Below are 24,425 nucleotides of genomic sequence, written 5' to 3'. Positions count from 1 at the left end.
AATTTGCGCTAAACACAGGGCTGATGACCTAAGGCTGAGAAAGTTGACAAATGCATTGTGGTGATGAGGCAAATGGATGTCAGTGTGCAGGTAGTGGGGCAATTTACAACTGTTTGGGCTGCAGCCTTCAGGCCATGTCTAATAAGGGTGGCGGCGGTATTGGGCACATCCCAGCCAATGCTAAGCCCCTTCAAACATTTATTTCCTTGGGAAAGCAATGCATAATCTTCCTACAGCTGGATGGGAGCATTCAAATCTCCTACAGCAGTGTTGGGGGATGAGGGCCACGTTGCTTTCTGGCCATCTTCTGGAGGTGTCTCATGTCAGTGGTCGGTGGTACCAGAAGCACCAGTGGTCAGAGAAGTAAATGTGCATGGTGCTTTTGTACAGTAGGCACCCCTGTCTATTCTCCACCCAGGAGAGAAATGGAGGATATGTGGCATGAGGAGGGCCTGGGAAAGAGATGTGGAGGGCCATAGCCAGCCAGAGAACACGAGATTCCCCATCTCTGTCCTGTGAGTGACTTGGCTCTAGTCAGGTAGGTAGTCTGATGCAGTCAATTTTTTTTAAAAAAATTGTCCAGTAACACCTTAGAGGGGACACGGGTGGGGCTGTGGGTTAAACCACAGAGCCCAGGGCTTGCCGATCAGAAGGTCGGCGGTTTGAATCCCCGCGATCGGGTGAGCTCCCGTTGCTAGGTCCCTGCTCCTGCCAACCTAGCAGTTCGAAAGCACGTCAAAGTGCAAGTAGATAAATAGGTACCGCTCCGGCGGGAAGGTAAACTGCATTTCCGTGCGCTGCTCTGGTTCGCCACATGACCCAGAAGCTGCATGCCGGCTCCCTCGGCCAGTAAAGTGAGATGAGCCCCGCAACCCCAGAGTCGTCCACGACTGGACCTAATGGTCAGCAGTCCCTTTACCTTTACCTAGCTCCTTAGAAACCAACTAAGTTTGTTCTGGGTATAAGCTTTCGTGTGCATGCACGAAGAAGTGTGCATGCACATGAAAGCTTATATCCAGAACTACTTAGTTGGTCTCTAAGGTGTTACTGGACAATTTTTTTTATTTTTTATTTTGCTCTAGTCACCAATTCTTGGCCTAACCTACCTGACAGGTGTGACACAGGGGTCAATTGGGCACATGCCCAGCCCATATGCTGTCCTGAGCTCTTTGGAGGAAAGGTGGGGAGAGGGGCAACAGAATTAATAACGGCAATACTCCTCCACTGAATTTTTTAAAAGCACTTTTATGAAACGCCATGCAAAAACTACTTCTACCTCTAAGAATATTTTTCATTTGTGGTGGGGAAGCATTAGTCTTTTAAATTTCTCATCGCCTTGTGCTTCAGGTGGTACCAGTGGCTAGCAGTGCTAATAAGCATCCTGATAAGTATCCTAATAAGACTACAATCCTTTTTTTCTTTCAGGCATGGAAGCACTATTGCTTGCTGCTGGAGCACATGGGAAAGGTCCCAGGTTTAATCCCTGGGAAAGACCCCAGAAAGCTGCTGTGTTAGTCATTGGCAGCAGTGTTGAGCTAGATGGACCAAGTACTCTACTTCCTATGAGCTTTGGGAACTGCAGTAAAACTTAAAATTGGTGCTTCCCCATAAAACTGGCAACATAGCACTGCTAGCTGAATCTGTGTTGATCTTCTGCAAATTTTTGTATAATGAAGGCTTAGAAAGAGGCCATGAGTATAAGGAGGAGGTCAGTTTGGTCTCAGGGTTTGGATCTGAAATGTCAGGATTTTAGCCTCCTTCTTGGGGTCTCCAGGGGAAAAAGGAATTTGCACCACATAGAATCTTAGTAGGAAATTATGTGACTGAGAACCATCAACACAAATCATACACATTCATTTTTTAAAACCGAGCATTTGGTGATGTCACAGGAGCACAATGGAACGCAAATTGAGCTCAGATTAAATCTAGATTTGTTTGATGTTTTGTTTTGTCCTTTATATTTCGCTGGAAGCCGCCCAGTGTGGCTGTGGTAACCAAGTCAGATGGACGGGGTGTAATAAATTATTGTTGTTGTTATTGTTATTATTATTATTAACCTAGTTGTGGTTGTTCAGGACAATCTGTATTATTCCGGCCTTAAGACATTTTCATGCTTTTGTGCCCGCAAGCATGCATGGCATCTGTCAACAGAAATATGTAACTGTGCTTCAGAAGCAATCCATGGTGCTGATTTTAAGATTGATTTTCTACAGTCCACCATTCCCTCTATTTCAATGCCACACTAACCAACATGATGGAGACTGTACCATCTTCTACACTATAGGCTACGCACCCATGCAACAATTTGGGGGGGTCTTCTCTCTGTGACTGCTCACTCTCTCTGCATGCGGTCTACCACAATCTAACCATCACAACAATAACAAAAAAACAGGTTGCTGTTTCAGTTATCAGGTTCCCCTTCTTCTAGCAAGATTGTCAAATCATCTGAGCCCCTCACTAAATAACCCAAGAACTCCACCTTGCTTTTTGGTTCACAGGGCCACAGCAGATCTGGGATTCCCATAGACAACGCCCCGCCTGCATTCCTGCCTGTGGCTACATTTGGTGCTTTTGCTTAAACCTGCATTCTTTCCCACAACTTCCTTCTTGCTGATCTGATAAGGGCTCCTTCTCAGGAAAGGTGGCTTCTACCTTGGAAATTGCACCCTGCTTGCTGCAGATCGTCAGGCCACAGGAATATAAACAGATGGCCTTGCCCTGACTTAGCCCAGCCCAGATCAGATTAATTTCCTGCAGCCAGCCAGCCAGCCAGCCAGTCAGCTGGTAGCGAAAGCTACCAGGCAGGGATTAGGTTATCATTTCCAAGGCCCAGAATTAATAATGACAAATTCATTAAGAGTTCCCTCTTGGGTAAGGTTGAGAGAAATATGTGAGATTCCCGATGCCTCCTCTTTATTGCACACCATTTTTATCCTCCTTGGTTCTTGACTCCCCCCCCCCCCCAGTCATTTTCTTTGCCCTTGACTCTTTCTTTTTCTTCCTTTCCACAAATTGGGGGGTAATTTTGCACAGAGTCGTTTTCTAAAGTGCGAGTAGGTGCACATTTAAGGCTCTCAGCACCCTTCACTCATTAACTTTAGGGCGTTTTTAATATATGGGTAAACAATTAAAATAGAAAGCCAAGTCTCCAAAAGGCAGTGCAAAGTATAAGCACAAAGTACAAATCTGTGCTTTTGTAAACACCCAGGCACGGAGACACGTGCCTGATAGAAGCCTTTTCCTGATGTCTTCACACATGATATTCTTACACGCGAGTAAGAAACTTCAGCCACGTGTGAAAATCGGGCAGGTCTGCGTTTTGCACCAGATCAGCACGGCAACCTTCCCACGGAGCGCCCACGATCCATCCAGCCCAGCAGGCACTTGCGTGTTTGTCTCACCTCCCGACCCATATACGTTTCCCCCGGGCAGCCTTAGTAGTGGAACCAGACGGGGCAGCGACCCTCCTCTTCCAGCCAGGCCTGCTGGCAGCTCTCTGAGGGAGGCTGGCCGGCCGGGAGAGGCGTCGCAGCCCCATAGCATGTGTCTGAAGTGGAAGGAGCCCATCCGATCTTTCCATCTGCAGCTCCGCGCTGCTGATCTTGGCTAAGGAGGTTGGGGGAAGCGGGCCAGGGGCGGGGGGCGGCGGAGGAGGGCGGGGTCTTCAGGTGCTCAGCACCGTCCTTCGCTCGCTGCGAGCCAGACGCCGTTGGAGAAGTGCGAGGCGGCAGTTGGGCGGCGAGAAGTCGCGGGGAGCGGATCGGGTCTCTGCCACGGCAACCTCGCGGAATTCTCTGCCTGCAAGAGCGGGGCGCGACGCCGCCAGCCCTTCCTCGGAATCCCCTGCATGCCTGGATCCCTCGGCTGCCGGAGGAAGAGGCAGAGGCCGGCGGGCTGGAGGACCTCCGCTTTGAAGCTGCTGCACTCACCGTTGGACAGTACTACCTCCTCCCTCCCTCCCCCCACCGCACGCACGAACGCACACATTCTAGGTTGGGCGCCCCGAGGGTCGGGCGAAGGGTCCAGAGAGGGAGCGATGCAAACGGCGACTGCCTCGATCCTCGACGTTTCAAGGACGGTGGTGATCCGAGAGGACGGCAACTATGCCCAGAATAACTACACGGGTAAGGAAAGAGCCGTCTTGGCAGCTGAGGGTCGCCTGAAAGGGGGGCATGGGGGGGGGTCTGCGCTGCGCTGTGCTTGAGATGGGCGCAACGACACAAAATGGGGGGGGGGGAGGTCTTGGATTGTATGGGTGGGAAAGCCCAGCCAGGTGTGGGATCTGGGTTTGGGCAGGTACCCCGAGAGAGACAACCCCCGCCCGCACACTTTCCCTGTCGGCATGATGAACCCCCTGAAAAGAGAAGCCCCGGTTTTCGTTTGGAAGGGCTGCTCTTCCAGGACCTGCCGTCCTTATGACTGCACGATGCTGAAGGATAGGCACTCTGCAGATGCCTCGAGGCGCTCTGGTTTGGAGCGTTGCTTGCTAAGCTCCAACCTTGGCGTTGAAACAGGTTCCGGGGCTGAGCCCTGCTTCTTTTCCGTGATGCGGAGGAGCCGCCGCTCAGGCGCAAGCCATGAATGGAACAAGCTCCAGAGTTCATCTTCTGCCATCAGCGCCACTTAAAAGTTCAGAGGTGGTTGGTAGGAAAGATCTTTTCTTGAGCCCTTGGGGAATTGCTGCTTGTCAGAATACATAGTCCTGGCCTGCAATGACCAGCGGGATGAGTCAATGCGAAGTTAGCATATGGTGCTAACTAGTTGGCTAGTGGTCAGGAAGATCCTTCAGAGGCTCACTCCTGAAGCCCTACGGGGTTCTTTCATCCTAACCAAACTCTGTAACATTTCTGAGGAGCAAATTGCTTTACATTTGGTTCCACGTTCAATCCCCAGCCTCTCCGGGCAACCCTGGGAAATAATTCTGGAGAACTGCTACTGTTCTCTTGCAGTCAGTACTGAGCTAGATGGATCAAAGGTAGGACTCCTTTTGTTTCTATCTCATTTACCCCAGCCTCATGAGACAGGCCACCTTCTTATTTTATAGACTTAGGGAGAAGTTTAGAGACAGTGAGTTGTCTGCAATACCACCTCCAGATTCACAGAGAGACCAGGATGCAGATTTCAAAGGCATTGAAGGTATCCTGTGCTGTATGTATCCTGCACGACTCTTCTCCTAGGTATGAGCTTTCGTGTGCATGCACACTTCTTCAGATGTTTCGTGCATGCACACAAAAGCTCATACCAAGAACAAACTTAGTTGGTCTCTAAGGTGCTACTGGAAGGATTTTTTGATTTTATATTTTGTTTTGACTATGGCAGACGAACACGGCTACCTACCTGTAACTGACTCTTCTCCTGTATGGGAAACATTTCCCTGCAGTGAAATAAATGTTGGATTGAGCTTTGTGGTGGGGGTGTTTGGAACCTATGAAGAGGCCCCCAAATGTGACATGCACTTCATTGATTCACACAGGCTGTATTTTTGGGTAACCCATATCAGATCAGAGGAGTGACTTAGGCATAGTAAAGCAAGACATAGGATAATATATCTGCCTGTGCTGTAGTTTGCCCAATCCGGCTACCTGGATCTGGAACTAGCTTCTGAATTTAAATTCAGATTTAATGAAGCTGACTTCAGGGCCAAAAATACACATTGTGTGAGAAATTCTTGCTTTAAAGTGGAAGCTTTCTCCTTCCACTATTTTCCTTATCTAACCTTTTCCATCTCCGGAAAAAAAAAGATAACCAAGCTACTTTTAGCCTACTGGAGGAAAGAAATTGCAGATACATCTCCCCTCTAGAGTTAAAAGCAGGTTGTTGAGTGTGATTTAGAATGAGAAAATGGTGTGCGTGTGTGTGTGTGTGTAAAATCATCAACACTGACACTGCTCCAGTCAAATGTGAAGCCCCCACAGCTGCTTTAATGTGAAAAAGAAAAAGAAAAACGATAGGCAATCTAATAATAGAGTTTCCATGTGATGTCTATTTTGGCTTTAGTATACTGTACCTACAGATGATTTTTCTCTTCCTCATCTTCAGAGGAAGCAACTTGCTTTTGATTTGGGCACCCTTCAGGATATCCTAAAAATATATGCTCATGATGGCATCCCAAAGTGATATACTCAATGCTAAATGTACCAGGGGAGATTAGGGGTGGGGGATTCATTGCTTTTGATAGGGGAAATCTAGGCACATCTAGGGACTCAGACGTGTGTATCTTTGGCCGGATGCGACAGTTATTCAGAACTAAGAAATCACCAAGGGGCAAACTACCCAGTAAATGCATTACTTTGAAGCATGCCAGGGGTTTCCTTTTAAAAAATGTAACAGTGAACATGCCCCCCTCATTTATTTTCATTGAGGCTATCAGGTGCCCCTGACCATTAGGTCCAGTCGCGGACGACTCTGGGGTTGCAGCACTCATCTCGCTTTATTGGCCGAGGGAGCCGGCGTACAGTTTCCGGGTCATGTGGCTAGCATGACTAAGCCACTTCTGGCAAACCAGAGCAGCACACGGAAACACCGTTTACCTTCCCGCCGGAGTGGGACCTATTTATCTACTTGCACTTTGACGGTGTAGGTAGGTAAGATAAGGATTAACTTTTCAGTCCCCAGCCACAGTCCCAATGAAACTAGCTTTCCCTGCCCTGTTGCTGTTGCTCTTCCTGGATGAAAATTCCCTCTGGTGTCTGCTTTTTTTTTAAAGAAAACAAAACTGACATGCTTCCAAGTGACATGCAGTTGGCCCTCATTTAACTTTGCTGCTCAGCTTGTTAGCGTCTAGAACAAATGCTGCCCAATGTCTTTCAGTAGAGGAGGCAATAAAGAGAAACCTATTCTGACTTGCTCAGTTTGAGCAGTGCAGAATGCACATCCTTTGAAAGAGACTAAAACCGTACCTTTCACTTCCCTCTTGCTGGTGCACCACTCATTTCTGCTTCCTTTACAGTCCTTACCGTAAAGAGGGAAGTGATGTCAGCTGAGGTCATGCAATAAGCTGGCCTCACGCAGAGCGAGGATTTCTCGGCAAGGACACTTTCAGTGGTCATTAGTGGAATGTGCTTGCAGACACACCGTGATACGGAGATTAGGACAATAGTAGGTATTGAAAGTCAATACTTAGGAGAAAATGAAACTGACGCTGTGGTGCAGCTCTCTTGAGAAGTCATCCATTCGCGGCGGCAGTAAACTTTATTTCCTATCCCCTTGAGCTAAAACGGAGGATTCATTGCGCTTTCCAAAATCTGTAACTGGGAGGAATGGCCTGCTGGGCAGTTCATGATGAGGATGATAAAATAAAGCAGTTTCCCTGCTTTTATTGCTATCTGGAATTTTGAGTGCAATGCTAAGCATTCACTGAACATCAAAATGAACGGGTACAGGCTGTGCCAGTGCTTTTCTTTTAGCAGAAGCCATCTCAATATTTTCAGCTAAAACCAAACAAATCTTTTGCAAATGATGCTCTCCTTAATGCAGTTTCAGTTTTGAAGTAAACATTCCATCTTTTTCTGATGTTCTGAAGCCAATATGGCCACACACAAGAAGGAGGTGTCAGCAGGGTCAGGGAAGCCCCAAAGTTTGCAGAACTATAAAACTATTTTGGGGCGAAACCCCTAAGTGAGGTGGGGAACCCCAAAAGCAGTCCAGTGAAGACTGGGTGCTGTCACTGAATGCTGACTGACAGTCAGGAAGAAATGGGAACCCATGTTGGAGAAGCAGTGGAATGGAGTGCTGTGAAGGGGGGCATGGCTGGCTTGACTGGAACAACAAACAGGAGAACTCCACAGGGCAATGTTTTGTTGCAGGTTCTACTTGTCATTTCATAATGGCTATTTATCAGCTGTCGTTTGTACCATACATTTTTGAAAAGGCTCATTTGTGTTGGTAGAATTGTATTGAAAAGCTGTAAAGACTCTACTTAGAGGAAAGGCTATGGGAAAAGAAGGGGAGCGTGTCAACATCATTTGGTTCGGAAAATTCCCTCAGCATGCTTAAGACATATAAATGAGCTTTGCAAGATGTACATCTTTGCAAAGCTGCAAATGCATATTCTCTAATGTTAAAAGTATATATTGCTGGATAAATCCACAGGTCCCTCCCTGATCACGTATAAATGTAACACTACCAAGATAGATATCTTGCATTTATTTTTGCAGCACAGATAAATATGAAGAACGGGGAAGTCTTCTGTTCCCCATTTGCAGCCCAAACGTTTGTGCCAGCGGCAGAAGTTGCCCGTCTAAATCTCCTGCTCTCGGAGCAACAGCACTGAGTGCACCTGTCTTTCACTGCCTTGTTTTCACTTGTATGTTTTGTTGCAAGGCTATTAGAAATGTAATCTACTTTGCTCACATAAAGCCTGATTCTGTGGGCTTTACTTTACTATTTATGGTACAGTAATGGACCACCAAGGGAGCAGTACACTAAGAAGAACGGCCTGTTCCAGGTTGGCTGCCTCGCTGAACCCATACAGCTTATCAGTCAAAGGTGCTGGGAGGCTGGCAGTTGAAGCGACAGAGTGACCTGTATGAAAAGTGGCATTTCTCTCTTATGTTGCTGTTCCACCCTCACTTACGAAACTATTCATACAGAAACGTAGTGGTGGGCATGCTTCCCTTTCCCAACAAATGTCACACACCCCTTAAATATGTTGCGGCGTCAAGAGAATGAAGTCCATAGCTCTTCCTGTCAGCTTCCTCAAAATTCCTCTAAGAAAATGGCTGCCCTTCTGCTTGTCAGCCCTTTGAAACAGCTTACGTTGGTGGTCATAGATCATGTGTGTCTGTGTATTGGGGTGGTTTGTGCAATGCATCAGGCTTTTCTAGAAGGAATTGTTGCTGGTTGTAGTTAAGTAGCCCACTGCAGGGCTGTGACGACAGTCCATAATGTTACGCTCACACAACTTCTTCAAGGGATGAGAATTCCTCTAATAGTGCAGCAGTAAAATTGCTAGCACATTTGCAAAGCTAAGCAGGGTCCGGTATGGTTTCGAATTGGATGGGTGACCGCATGTAGAATTGCAGGGGGTTGGACTAGATGACACCTGGGGTCCCAACCCTACAGTTATACGATTCTCTCTTTGTCTTTCTCTCTCTGTGTCTCCAAAAATCAATTCATAGATATACACACCTATGGAGACCTATATTGCATCAAAGTTACCTAGGGAGAAAGCTATGCCCGCCTGCTCCCTCTTCTGATCAGCTTTCCCTATTCAGAACACTCCTAAGTGGTTTTGTCTTGCATCAAGAAACAGTCTTCTAACAATTATCTCCAATGGAGACCCATTGCCAGAATACCCCAAGCTACTAACACCCCTTTGTCAAGTCTAAGACTCTGTGCCCTGCATACTGACATGGGTAGTCAGTGTGGTTTCCTCCAAATTTTGTTGGACTACAACTCCTATCAGTCCCAGCCAGCTTTGCCAAAGGTCAGAGATGATGAGAGCTGCAGTCCAACAACATTGGGAAGGCAATCCACATTGATAGCTCAGTCCATGTGAATTGGATTGTAAAACCAATAGCAATGAATTGTCATGAGAAATTTGAAAGAAACTGTATACAGGGAGTGGTCTGGGCCCTCTGATTTCCCTTGCCAAATACAGTTATGGCACCTAGTCGAGATAGATGCTCAAATCTTTTTTGTCATAAAACGATAAAAGAAATCATGTCAGGATTGAGACGGTGCTCAAGAGCACACTTAGAAATTCAGCTTCTCTTTGCTCAGGGGCTGGGTGAACAGACAAATTATCCTGGAGTGGACTTATTATTTGGAAAGACCTGCAGAGCCATAAAAATGTGCTCGTGTATGAGAAGGTAGACCATGCATATGAAGTGACTGCATGGGAGCTTCTCTGTGTGAAATGTTTACTGCCGATAAATAACTTCATTTACCTGAAAACCATCTATAACAGAAATTTTTCACATGTAAAACAATTTCTTATTCATAGACAAAGCAGACTGGACAGGAATTTAGTGAGGGGAAAGCGCTCTCCTGGTGCTGAGTTGCGTGAATGGTCTAGAGTCCCCACTTTACGTATAGGCATAATTGTCATAGTCCTGTCATTTCTCAGCTTACAGCAAAGGCCATTTACCTTATGGTTGCCATTACTGCCAAGAGACCCAATTTCACTGCAAAACAATGACTGACCAAAAACTAAAAGCACAAAAAATTGCTTAAATATTTTTGCATTAACGGGGGATTGGATGAGGTAGCCTTTGAGGTCATTCCAGCTCCATGGTTTTATGATCACTCCCAGAAATCACCAGTCATTTAACAAGAGGACTCATAGCTGCAGGCAAAGAAGTTCAAATTGCCAGTCTCCAGAAGTAAAACCAGTGCTTTTGTTCTGGAGTACTCAAGGAGTACCAACACCTCTTTTTTTTCTAGAAGAAAAGCACGGTTAAAAGTGTGGCACATACTGTAACAACTTGTGAGTACCGGCACCTTTTATTCTAGAAGAAAAACCCTGAGTAAAACAATATAATATTCCCTTATGGGGAGCTGCTTGAGTCGTGACTTTATTCCCCTCAGACACAGACCCTGGAGTGACCAGAAGAATTAAGAGAATGTAAGTCTCAATCAGTCTTTAATTCAAGGTTCTACAATAGCAATTGATTGCTTTTTTTATTAGTTAGACAGACCAGAAGCCTGAGGTAGAAGCGGGGTAATTAATCTGGCTAGAAAACTATTAATAATTCCCAGGCACTCCCATTTTAGCTGGCATACTAATGGACACTGGAGTCCTGCATTTTGGAGCGTAACAAGAGGCCTTATGGGGTCAGGCCAAAGGCCTTTCTAGTTCAGCATTCATTTTCCCAGATGCCTCTTGGGAAGTCCACATGACAGCAATATCCCTCTCATACTATTGCTCCTCCGGTGACTGGCATTAAGAGGTATGCTACATCTGACCCTTATGGCCATGAAGACTACCGGTAGCAACTATATTGATAGCTTTGTACTCCATAAATTGGTCTAATCCCATTTTAAAGCCGTCTGAGATGGTAGCCATCGTTGCATCTAGTGGCAGCCATTTCCAAAGCTCTGCAGCAAGGTGAAGGGAACAAAGGGCTTTGAACACAGCCAAATTGGCTCTCTCTCAGGGCATAGGCTGATGTGGTGGTTGGTTCCACAGAACTAGCCGTAGCTTAGTGGTAGAGCATCTGTGCTGTGTGCAGAAGCTCCCGGGTTCAATCCCTGGCATCTCCAGTTAGGGCTGGGAGAGACTTCCTCTCTGAAACCTTGGGAGAGCTGTTGCTGGTCAGTGTTGACAGTCCTGAGCTGGATAGATCAATGGGCAGACTCAGGGTCACAGCCAAGGATGCCTTCCTACCAATATGGCAGATAGCATCCCCACCCCCAAACAAAAAACCAGGCAAGTCCATTCTATGCTCATTGCATCCATAGAGTATCTTGAGTAAAGTTCATCAGGTGGTGGGAATGATTCTCATTGAAACTGGGCCTCCTCTTCACAGGAAGAGGGCAAAAGGCTTTGTCAGCGATTCAGAATTACTGTAATAGGTAAAGGATAAAGGACAGGGTGTCCCTCTGTGTTGCCCGGCTGCTTATAAATGATTTGTTTCAGTGAGGTTACCTTGTGGGAAATGCTTAGAGATAGAGTGTGGGCAGGTGGGGGTGAGCGAAGGCCTCACTTTGCAAGGTGCTTGCCTACCTTTCTGACTTAGTCAGACCCGAGCAACCTTGTGAATCCCTTTTCGGATGTCAGTGTTTCCAGAAGCAATGGTCCGCAAATCTGCACTTTAAAAAGCTGCCTGCTGCTCAGCCATGAAAAGGTCAAGGGAACTGTGCTTCTAGCAATGTCCGTCCTCCCTGTTCCAAGCGAAGAGATCAAAGGCAGGATATTGTTACGCCTGTATGACTCGACCCAGCAAGACCAGACGAAAATATTTCAGGCAGCAAAGTTTTCAGAAGAAAGTTTCTTTATTGCAATAAGGTGCATTCAGTAAGCAAAAGGCAAAATGCACCAAACTCACAGTGTGGGGTGGCCTTTTATACACTCTATGACAGAGCGAGGTCCACCTCCCAGCCTATCAGGATTAATATTCAAATATTGCACGAGCCTATCAGAACGTTACACATGCTCAGGTTGCCTTTGTCTGTTTCAAGCTGCTTTAGCCACCAGGAGGTGCCATATACTTATTCTAACTGCCTAACCGTTAACCCCCCTTTGCACCTACAACCTATTTTAAGCTGTTGCTAACGGGAAATCGCTTAGCCTGTGGTTAGCTAGTTGCTCTAGGTGTGAAGAAATGTGGTTAGCTAGTTGCTCTAGGTGTGAAGAAATGTTCCTTACAGTTCGCCCCAACAGGTGCTTGTGGTTAGCAACTTGTGGGTCAGTTCTCAGAAATCAGGACATAACAGACAGGATATAACAGACAGGATATAACTGTGGTGAGCTCGGAGTTTCCTCTTGCAAATATGCGGTTAGCTCTTTACAGGAAATCTTGCTGAGCTGCTGACAGCTCCAAAAGCTGCAAAGTTAAACTTTTAGCCAGAGCTAAAATGAAGTCCTTTTAGCCCTTTATATCTCCAATAAGATCATACCCTCTCCTGGCTATCTCTTTGTCCATTCTGTCCACACATATCTTGGTGCCTCATCTCCCCCCTTTCAATCCAGAGGAACAGCTTGTTCTGCTTCCTCTTCAGATTGACCTACTGAGATTTCCTTAATAACTTGATCCATCCAGTGTTCAAACACCTCTATAGGGTCCTCAAAATGTTCAGCAGGTTCCCATGTATCATCATCTGGCGAATAACCTTTCCACCGTACTTTGTATAGTATCTTATCATCTGTGGTTTTCATGTCCAGGATCTTTTCCACCTCATAGACATCCGTATCATATTCGTTGATACCTCTGCCGCTTTCCCCCATCCCTTCTCCTCCTGCAGTCACCTTCTCCTCAGCCCCACTCATATCTGCTGCCATATATGAGCCGAATGTTGTAATGCTGTCTGTGAGAAGAAACTGTGGCGTTCACCCTCCCCTCTTCTCCAGACAGTCCCTTGGACTGTAAGCAGTTACGTGGCAACCACAGGTATATTTGGTAAGCCTGCGATTCCTATACATAAAAGGACTTCCCACCCCCCTTTGGTGACTCTGGGTGGCGTGTCCCTGATGTGAAAGCTTCAAATTTCTTTGAGACTACACTGGAGGAAGTCGAACAAGAACTAGTGTTTCACCCCAAGTTCAATCCTCGAGGACTAAACTCTGGTTTTTAGTGTTACAGCTGAGTATGGCCCATATTTCTTATGGAGGGTGATGACATTTACTGGAGGACTGGAAGGGACTAATGAAATTAGTGTGAGAAGAATAGGATCAGTGAATATTTTACCTATTCTGACTTCTTGAGAGCGGTTGCAATGTAGCAAATAGTCAGGAATTACTTTCTAACAGTAAGGACTGTTTGGCTGTAGAATGGACTCCCTATTCTCTTTGCCAGTGAAAATACACCCACAGGTATAAAAAAAAAACTAGGTCCTCCCCTTCGATTCCCAACTATATACTCGCAAGGGAATAGAAAGGGGTGTTGCTACTTTGACACAGTCAATCTCAAGGGGTCAGCAGGATTTTCCCTTTTCAACTACCCGTCCAATCCCAACAGTCTAGACCAACAGTGTTAGCACCTCTAACACTCCCAATCTATAGAATTATGCTCTGTCTAACAACTGGTCGACAAATCACTGATAACAATGTCCTTCTGACCAATTTTCCCGATGTGGTTCCGCTGGAGATGGTCTCCGTTGCATAAAATGGAAGTTTCCGGTGGCCCGTGCGTCGAGTGACAGCGTCCGGTGTGTCACAGCAGGGGCTACTTCAATTCGGTCTCCCGTGCGCTGGGCGTCCTTGCCGGTCAGACGCAGCAGGGGAGACTGGTGCACCGTGCGTTGAGTACCTACTCCTGGCTAGGCACAGCAGGGTGTCGACTCCAGGGGGTCACCTCGGCCTTTCACCGCCGTTGGGGTGGATAGAGAACCGTGTATGGACCGCGTAAGAAGGTCGCGCTTCCACTCCTTCACCCACAAGCTATAGCCAGGCTGGAACTGATGGACTGGCTCAGCAAAGCTGCACGGTGTTCGTTCGAGGGCCCACCTGCTGAGGGAACGACAATACACAGACACAGAGAGACAGACAGACAGATAGAGAGATTATTTGTTTGTGGAAGGTGATATGCTCTTCCACCTGTCCAGTCCAGCTGCCACTTTCGTGGTTTCCTGTAGAGGAGTTCAGATGGTAACATCTTAAGTCTCTTGGTGGGAGCACTCCGGATCCGGAACAGAGTTATAGGGAGGACGTCTGTCCACTTCAAGCCTGTCTCTTGGGTTAATTTGGCCAATTGGATCTTCAGAGTTTGGTTCATCCTTTCAGTTTTTCCAGAACTCTGAGGCCTGTAGGCAGAGTGCAGTCTCCATCTCATCTGAGGTGTCTTGCACACTTCCTGCACTACCTGATCGATAATAGCTGGTCCGTTGTCGCTCCCTATGCTCCTGGACAGTCCAAACCTGGGTATTAGCTCGGTTAAAAGTTTCTTGGTTACTTCTCTGGCTTTCTCAGTCCGTGTGGGGAATGCCTCCACCCAGCCGGTCAGTGTACAAACAAACACTAATAGATATTTGTAAGTCCTTGCTGGTGGCAACTCAGTAAAGTCCACAATCAGGTTCTCCATAGGGCTGTATCCCACATGTTGTACACCCGGTGGGGGTTGCATTCCCTGCTTGGGGTTGTTTTTGGCACACAGGATACATCTCTGGGAAATAGCAGCAGTCAATTGAGAGAGGTTTGACATATATAATTTTCTCCCTAGATGTTCCCTAGCAGCAGTGCCTCCCAGGTGTGTGGACTCATGATAGTTTTTCACAATCTTGCTGGCCAGGTGTTGGGGCACAAACACTCGGCTGTCCGGGAGGAGTAGCCATCCATCTTGCAGTCGGGCTCCCTCCTGCTGTGCTCATTCTTGCTCTTCAGGGGTTATTTCTGGGATGAGTGCAGCCACAGTTGTAGGTAGAGGTTGCAGAGCCGCTTCTCGGGCAGCCTTATCTGCCTTGTGGTTGCCTCTGGTGACCAAATCTTTCCTCGCCCGTGTCCTTTACAATGCATCACAGCAAACTTTTCCGGAGCCCACACCGCTTCTAATAGACTTTCCACTTCTTGGCCATACTTCAAGGCTTTTCCATGGGCTCCTATCAGGCCTCTCTCCTTCCATTGAGCTCCGTGCACATGCAGGGTTAAGAAGGCATACTTTGAATCTGTGTATATATTTGCCTTACATCCAGCTGCCAATTGCAGGGCTCTAGTGAGTGCAATTATTTTGGCCTTTTGGGCAGAGGTTCCTGGTTGCAGAGCTTCTGCTTCTACAACTTCATCGTTGGTCACCACAGCGTACCCGGCCTTCCTAATGCCATTGGATACAAAACTGCTTCCATCGGTGTAGTATACAACATCAGGATCTTTCAGGGGTTCATCCTTCAAGTCTGGTCTGCTAGAGTAGACTTCGTCCATCACCTGGAGACAATCATGGTGTTCTATCTCCTCGTCATCTGGTAAGGGCATCAGGGTGGCGGGGTTAAGGGTATTCACCACTCTTAGGTGCACTCTTGGGTTTTCACACAGCAGGCCCTGGTATTGGGCCATTCGGGGGTTTGTCAGCCAGTAACTCCCTTTGTACTCCATGAGGGTGAGAACAGCATGGGGTACATTTACATACATTTCTTGGCCAAAGGTGAATTTATCTGCCTCGGTCACCAACATTGCAGTGGCTGCCACTGATTTCAGACAGGGTGGCCCTCCTTTAGCTGTTGGGTCTAGTTGCTTTGAGAGATAAGCTACAGGCCGATTCCAACTTCCTAACTTCTGAGTCAAAACTCCAGCTGCCACGCCATTCTGCTCGTGCACATACAGTTGAAAAGGTTTCTCTGCATTTGGCAGTCCTGGGACTGGGGTCTCCATTAGGCATCTTTTAATAGTCTCAAAGGCCTTTTGTTGTTCTGGTCCCCACACAAGGGGTCTTCCTTCACTCCTCTTGTACTATCATTCAGGGGTTCTGCTAAAACACTAAAGCCAGGATTTAGCACCAGCCTGCATTTCCCTAGGAAGTTCCACAACTGCTTCCTAGTGGTGGACTCTCTTATGAGACATGTGACTTCTTTCCTCTGTGGTGTGATATATTGGAGCCTAAATACTTGACTTCCTTTAGACACAATTTATGCCTTTCTCTGAGAGACTTTGTATCCTGCCTCCCATAACAAATGTAACAGTTCTTCTGTACCCCCTTTTCCTTTTCTTCCAAGTTTTGGCCATCTTTACCAATTTTTTTTAAATCCTTTCGGCCAGAATCAAAGGGGTTTGAGTAAGCCAAGTTTCAATAATCAGTCCAAGTGTTTCTGGACTCCTCCTGCCGCCCATCGTGGCAGGAAAGTGAGAGTAGTGTTTTTCTGAGACTGGCATTGCCTAGGGTCTTATATTAAGAATTATATGCAGGATATTTTTGGTCAACTCTGGGTATTATCTTCAGACCACACTCCTGATGGACCTTGGAGAGTTTCAGGTATTTATTCTGTCACTTTTCCCAAGAGTAAATGGATGGGATTTTGTGATCAGGGCTGGCTAAAGTTCCTAAGAGTATTCTCTAGGTACCATCAGTGACAATATGTTGGTCACTCGTGCAAATAGCTGCATTTCTGGTCCTTTGGGGATAAAATAATTTGTGCCTGTAGTTTGAGGGGACATCTCTTTCCAGTGAAGGCACTGGGTATTTGGGCATATACAGGAACTGATGGGTGAGGTGGCATCCTCCAATTTGACATTCCAAATGCCTCCCTGAACAAATCACTTGTGGCTCCCACAATGTTCACTGATTCTAGGCTTTTGGATTGTACAGGCGTGGTTATAACAGAATATTGGGCTCCCACCGAAACATCTCTGGTTGGTCCCTCTGGGGTATCTTCCTCCGAACACTCTTCCTCTTTGTCCTCTTCGTCTTCCTTCTCCTCTATTTTGGGGCCATTCTCACTTCCAGTGTGTCTCCCTTTTCCACATATGACACACTGCTTCCTTCCTAGCAACTGACCTTTTCACCGGCCTCTTCCTCGGTTCAGACCCCTCTGGCCTCATCCGGGTCACCGGTCCTAGGACACTTGTTGCTTGGCCTTTCATCCTAACATATTCCTTCAATGCCTCTTCTACTGGTTTCTTTCAAACGGCTGACCTCTTCACCGGCCTCTATCCCGGGCCTCTGGGCCCCTCTGGCCCTCCCGGGTCGCCGGTCCTCCTGGGGCCAAAGCTGCCTTCATAACCACTGCCTTCTCCTTCATCCACTTCCTTTACTCTGAGGGACATTACTTTGTATTGAGTCGCCTTGCATTTTGCATCTGGGGGGATACTGCTGCTAGCCACCTGTCCATGTATCTGGGTGACCCCCCTGTTCCTTGGTGGTGTTGGCCCACAATTTTCCTGTCAGGAGAATGTCAAATGTTCCTTCGGGGGGGGGGGTGCAGCCAGTGCCTTGTATGGGCCACTTCTCTGACACAGGGTTCTCAGACATTCAGGCGTCATTTTGACTCCGTAGTCTTATTCAACTTCATTTCAAGGGAGTTCTTACTGGCCCCCCTTTTGGAGCCTCCCCCTCCCATTATACTCCGGTTCATGGTTGCCTTCTTCAACTCAACACACGGTACAAGACACAAAAGGGTGGGGTCACAGGCACAGGAGTAAGGGGTCTCCTGGCTCACAGGTTTGATTAAGACAGACAACTCTCAGACGCGCGCCCACGTTTCGTGACCTGCCCAGTCGCCCGGAAACAGGAAATGCACTAGTCCGCGGTCCATCTCCAAACACAGTTTGGAGACCACAATCATTTGCGGGTTTCCTCTACGGTCTCCCTTCTCTCACCATTCACTCAGTCCTTTCACACCAGACCAAAATGTTACCTCCCAAAGTTTCCCCTCCTGTCCTTCCTTTCCTACCAGTACCTATGCGTGTGTGGTTTCGCCAGAGGACCACGTACCTGCTGGCTTACTAACATACACGCCGGGGAGCGATCAAATCCCCCTTCCTCTAATTAATAGAGGGTCACTACTCACCAAAAGCCGGCTGTTTTTCCTATGGTCCCTCGGTTCTTTGTCCGTTGCCACTCCTTGCAGGGCGGAGGGGGGTCAAGGTGCCTTCTGATCCCTTCCAGCTATCAAGTGGTTGCCGGTGCGCGCAAGTTCACAGGGGCTGTTGACTGCCCCCACGTCCTGTTTAGTAGGCAAGGGGCTGCCTCTGGTCGAGGGCTTAAGGCCCTATCCGAGTCCTTGACGGCACCAGAAATGTTACGCCTGTATGACTCGACCCAGCAAGACCAGACGAAAATATTTCAGGCAGCAAAGTTTTCAGAAGAAAGTTTCTTTATTGCAATAAGGTGCATTCAGTAAGCAAAAGGCAAAATGCACCAAACTCACAGTGTGGGGTGGCCTTTTATACACTCTATGACAGAGCGAGGTCCACCTCCCAGCCTATCAGGATTAATATTCAAATATTGCACGAGCCTATCAGAACGTTACACATGCTCAGGTTGCCTTTGTCTGTTTCAAGCTGCTTTAGCCACCAGGAGGTGCCATATACTTATTCTAACTGCCTAACCGTTAACCCCCCTTTGCACCTACAACCTATTTTAAGCTGTTGCTAACGGGAAATCGCTTAGCCTGTGGTTAGCTAGTTGCTCTAGGTGTGAAGAAATGTGGTTAGCTAGTTGCTCTAGGTGTGAAGAAATGTTCCTTACAGTTCGCCCCAACAGGTGCTTGTGGTTAGCAACTTGTGGGTCAGTTCTCAGAAATCAGGACATAACAGACAGGATATAACAGACAGGATATAACTGTGGTGAGCTCGGAGTTTCCTCTTGCAAATATGCGGTTAGCTCTTTACAGGAAATCTTGCTGAGCTGCTGACAGCTCCAAAAGCTGCAAAGTTAAACTTTTAGCCAGAGCTAAAATGAAGTCCTTTTAGCCCTTTATATCTCCAATAAGATCATACCCTCTCCTGGCTATCTCTTTGTCCATTCTGTCCACACATATCTTGGTGCCTCAATATAAGTAATATATTACTTGCAATATAAAATGCGAGAACACAAGGCGGGCTGCATATCCTTGCTTCAGCTAGAATCTGCCATAAAGGATAGTTGACTGTGTGGAAAGAATTAATATGGCATATACTTAAAATGACTTTGGTGCTCCAGGTGTAGATCCTTGTGTAATGAAAGCAGCACTGTGCATGCACAAGAGGGCAGTATCAGGAAAAAACCCTTAAATCCTTAAAACAGGCACTATTGCAAGCGTCACATCATACTCGTTCCACATTTGTAAGAAATTGGTCTTTTAATGTGGCAACACACACACACACTTTGGAACTCCCTGCCTATTGACATTAAGCACGCTCTTTCACTGTACTCTTTTCAATGCCTGCTAAAAACACTTTTGTTTAGGCAAGCCTATCCAGACATATTGAACATTAAAATGCGTTTTAACCTGGTTTTAGCTTATTGTTGATTTTGATTATTTTTGAATGTTTTAAATAGTTGTTTTTACTGATAATTTTATATTATTAGAATCAATTTATTTTATTCTTTTTGGGGAAAAAACCACTTGGATGTTTTATTACAATGAAGTGGTATATACAGTTTGTGAAATAAAACCAAATAAATAAATAAAGACATCTCAATAAGGACTTATGTAACACATGGATGGCGGCCACAGAATGCTGGGTGATGTTGGTGGGAGGCCGAAAATGGAGGAGTGAGGGAATGGAATGGAGTATCCTGGAAGGAGGTATGGCAGAATAGAAGTAGTCCACACCACAACATCCTGTCACAAGTTCCATCACACACACACACACGCACACACACACACACACACACGCCTGCCTTAGCCTTACTCTTCAATACTTTCTTTAGACAATGTAGGAAAAAGTTGTCTTTCTACTTTATCATCATTTGAGAACTGGAAAAGTGTGGTGCTTTGAAGGGCTGGCTTGACAGAGTTGTGTGAAAATCCCCATGCTTGAGATGCTGTGAAGTTTTTGGAAAGTTCTAGTTGTGGTGCTTGGGCGATGATGACCACTTTGCTCATGGAAATCTCATGTTGCACTAACACATGTGAAGCGCCATCAGAGTCGGACATATGAGCAAGGCCCAAAAAAGAAGTGTGTGGCTGAAATCATAATATATACCCTGTGATAGCAGTCTGAATTTCGACTGTGAGAAGCACCTAGAAAGCAGTTGTGGATGGGGTGGTGAGGCAGCACTACATACCTGACCTCTGGCTGGTCACTTTGCTGCCGCTTACTAGGAGGTACAGAGGGAGGCGATGGTGAGTCTGGCGCAGTGCAAATGCACCTGCAGAGTCAGTCCAGACTCCTGCCAGTGTGTTTGCACCATATCCACCTCCCTTCTCTCTTTATCTCCTGTTAAGCAGCTGTGATGTGTCCAACCAGAGTCAGCTGAGTGTTGGCACCCCAATGCCCGCTAGTGCTCAAAAGTCATATTCTCACCATCTTAGTTTGTTTGTTTTTAAGAATCAGATTAGCGATCTTTTAAGTTTAACATGAGGTTTGAATTTGTACTGAGCAAGTAATCAGACACAATTCGAGTTTGCCTCTCTTGTTTTCTAGGCAGATGTGCTGATATTGATTGAAAAGGTGAGGGCCATCTCTGCTTTGCTACATTAACCGAGGAAGTCTGTTAGAACTAATCTGCAGCATTTTGTTTTGCCATTCTTTTCATTACAGTGATAAACAAACTTAACTCGTGCTTGATCCCTGTCATCTTCCCCTCGTCCCCCAGGGTCAGGGGTGCAAAAGCTTGGGCACGGCAGTTTAATCATTTGTAGGATGTGCAAAGGCTTCCCGGTTATCTTATGCATATTTCTGCCTTGCCAAAGAACAGTGTTCGCACGTTCGCCACGACATTTATCTGCCAAGGTTGGTGTGCGATTTTCAACAGGGTAGGGTCACCTGAACGTGCATTGTCCGTATTATTTTGGGTGATGGTATAATTATGATCCCTTCTTATAAGCATAGGGCTGGGCTGATGGGAGCTGAGATGGTATCTGCTTAATTGTACAAGCTTAAGTGTATATGATTTGTACAATTATTGCATGTACAAGTATTTCATGTGTGGACGGGAATCCAGCCAGTTGTCCACCTCTCTGGTCAATACAACTGACTGCCTACATGATTCTTACATGAACAAACTGTAAACACGAAGGCTCTGTATGCATAGTGCAAAAAGCACACCCCTTGTAAGAACAGCCATTGTATGAATAGTGCTTGTGCTGTGGTACTAATGGATCAATCACCACCTGCCAGCCTAACCCACCTCAAAAGGTTGTTGTGAGAATAAATAGAAGGGAAGGAAGAATAATAATAATAATGTACACTATTCTGAACAACTTGGAGGAACTGTAGGGTATAAATGGCATAGTAAATAAATATGTACAAATGCTCTTACTTCATATTAAAAGATGGAATGGCTGACTAACTGGTCACGATTCCCACTGGTGTCTACTGCAGATCATTCAGAAGAACAGACCATAGGTTTACTAATTCTCTGCGATGAAAAGTACAGCTCTTGTTACCTTTCCTGTTCTGGTGAAGCTTTTTGGTTTCTGTCATAAAATGAACTGATCCACTCCTTTGCTTCCACTATTTTTATGGTTTTAGTGCAGGAATTCATGTGGCCCTCCCCTCCTCTGGGTTCAGTAAAGTACATTTCTGTTCCAGCAGTTCTGTAATGGAGGTCAAAATGGTGCGAAAAGAATGAGCCTCCCTTAGCCTTGAGCTGGGTCAGTTTGAAAATTCAGAAACGAAAACCTGGCTTACATCGTCACCTTCCTCCCACAGAGAACATTTCCTTGCCCGGCACGATCCAGTCTGACGGATGTCATGTCACTCTTACATCAGCATGGTCATGTTGCCCTTGTGAGATTCTGTAGATGCATCATGGGCATTATTTGGGGTGCTGAAGTGCATTCGAATGTGATAGCTTCCATGTTGTAAAAAGTTGAAATAAAAAGAAGCCCTGTGGAACTCTTTTCTTAGAAAGTGGGCTTGTAAGATTTATTATTTCTCTTGCAGAAAGAAAGAAGCTTGGCTGTTAAGACTGGGATCTTCTGTTGTTTTCATGTCGTACATCTTTTGCCGCTCAAGGTCTACAGGTTAAAGCAAAACAAATGCAAACTATTAGAGGTTTTCACATTGTGTGTGTTCAGATAATATTTTCTGTTCTTCCTTTTGTTACCCGCCCCAGTGGTGCATACGTTAAATCAGGTGTGGGTTACCCTCCAAATATTAAATCATGGGGATGGTGAACCTTTGACCTTCCAGCTCATATCAGCCCCAGCCAGCATGACCAATGGTTAGGGGTGATGGAAGCTGTAGTGCAGCAAGTATTTGGAGGGGCACAGGGACCTCATCCCTGCTGTAAGTCTCTAGACTCTGATTAACAGCTGGCTCTAACTGGCATGGAGGGTGAAATAAATGCATCTGTTGATATTTGTGTTTCATAGAGACAGAACATCCACTTGGTATCAATAGTCTGTTGCTTGTCTTTGTGTTTTCTTTTTCTCCCCAGCACACCCTTTTTCTGTGGCTGAGATTTAGTTTAAGCACAGCACCGTGACAACAAAATATGCCTCTTGCAGGACAGCACAAATTGATGACTATGACAGCTGTTTTTGATAACATGCCAAGCAGCTAGTAAATGTAATGTTTAAAAATATATAATCTCCTCTGGACCAAACTGGCTGAGCATGTTCAGTGAGCTACCTGAACATAAACCATGCTCTGGTTTGAAATGCTGGATAATTTATGAAGGTAATGTGTGCTCAAAAGAAGGACTGGGGAATGGGCAGCTTTTTTCCAAACAAATGCCCACACCTCCCTGCTTTGACAGTCCTGACTGAGGCGAGGTGAAGTATTGTTTCTTCTGCTAATGCTGGTTATACAAAGTGTGTGTGCTGCAACAAAAGGCAGGAAATTCCCTAAAACTACTGCTGAGATGCTGTCTTGGGCCCTTTCTGCCAATTCAACCCCCATTTAATCCTCTTCGTCCATTCCTGGATTTCAGCATCCTCCTGTTTGCGGTCTGCCAGCCTTCCTCAGACCCTCAGCCATCCTGAGCTGCCTGCCTCTGTCCTCTAAACCAACCTTGGACAATGGGGCAGATCTAGACTTGGGTCATGCTAAGAGGACACTCAATGACACCATGACTAATATAAGGCATATTCATGCCACCATGTCTCCTTTAAGCATGAGCAAGTCTGAATCCAAAACCCCATGGTTGTAGCTTTACTACTTCCCTTTACTACTAGGAATGTCCTTTCTTTTCATGGTGAAAATCTTCTCTGGTTACCCTTTGTTCTGAATACTGGAGATGTGACCTAGGTGACTATCATGCCTGGACTGAGAGGTGGTGTAGAAGCAGGAAGTTGACATACTCAGTGGAGGCCTTAGCCCGGTCACCGCAGTGGTGTGAGGGTGTGAGGTGGCAGAATGCCATCTCCATGGGGCTGTGGGCACCCATGCTCTGCTGCCGCCGCCCCCGCCACCGTGGAAGCACATCTGCGGCCACAGTGGGCCCCAACATAAGCCCCACAATGGACTCGGATGTGATGTTATGTGATGTCATGTCGTCATGATGTCATTTGTACGTATGCTGCTGGGCACCCACAGTCTGGGGTCTAAGTCAGTGCCTCTGGGGTGTGGGTGGGTGGGTGGGGGCACACACACACACACATCAAATATGTTTTCCTGTGAAATGAGTGAAGGACGCTCGACGTTCTTGTTCAGTCTCTTGACATCTTTCTTCCCAATACTGTGGTTTTTGTGATCTGGCAAGTTGGAGATTGATCTGTTTGCCTTTGTAATGTTTGTCTGTTTGTTGTACATGGAATATTGTACAGGTTGGAAAGAGGCTCTAACATGAAATATCTTTCAACGGGAGATATTTAAGTGTGTGTCCTTAATTTTTTCATTTGTTGGTGTGCTTTGTTTTTGGGGACCTGGCAAGATGTGGGTCTGTGTAATATTTCTTTATTTATTGCATGTTCAATATGATACAGTTTGAAAATTGAAGTTAAACACTCAAGTTTTCAATTATCAATGGGAATTCAAAGCGTTTAATTGCAGCTGGATTTTCCCGAGTTTTGTTGTTTGCTAATGGCTTCCTGTGGAATTAAGTAACAAACTTATTAATTAATAATGAATTAATTACACATACATGAGTTACACATGCATGCAAACCTATTTAGTAATGTGAAGGATTCCTGCCACTTTTGCATTCTGCGCACATAGAACCAAAACTAATGATAGATTCTCTGTGAAAAGCCTTGTTTCTCTGTTGAGGCTTGATTCATACCATCAGCAAGATATTTAGATGGAG

General features: G+C 46.2%; 1 protein-coding gene across 1 annotated transcript in view; it reads left to right on the top strand.

Moving 5' to 3' along the window:
- Nucleotides 1-3,978: 3,978 nt before the first annotated feature.
- The window catches only part of SUSD3 (sushi domain containing 3), a 58,163-nt gene continuing 37,716 nt past the window's right edge, over nucleotides 3,979-24,425 (top strand). The window contains exon 1 of the mRNA XM_033140881.1: nucleotides 3,979-4,124. Coding sequence (XP_032996772.1) covers nucleotides 4,037-4,124 — 88 coding nt within the window. The 5' untranslated portion in view covers nucleotides 3,979-4,036. The remainder of the gene's footprint in view (nucleotides 4,125-24,425) is intronic.

The sequence above is a fragment of the Lacerta agilis genome, chromosome 2 (genome assembly GCF_009819535.1).
Source record: "Lacerta agilis isolate rLacAgi1 chromosome 2, rLacAgi1.pri, whole genome shotgun sequence".
Taxonomy (NCBI): Eukaryota; Metazoa; Chordata; class Lepidosauria; order Squamata; family Lacertidae; genus Lacerta; species Lacerta agilis.
The sequence above is the reverse complement of the archived record's forward strand: the minus strand, read 5'-3'. Positions and strand labels throughout refer to the sequence as shown.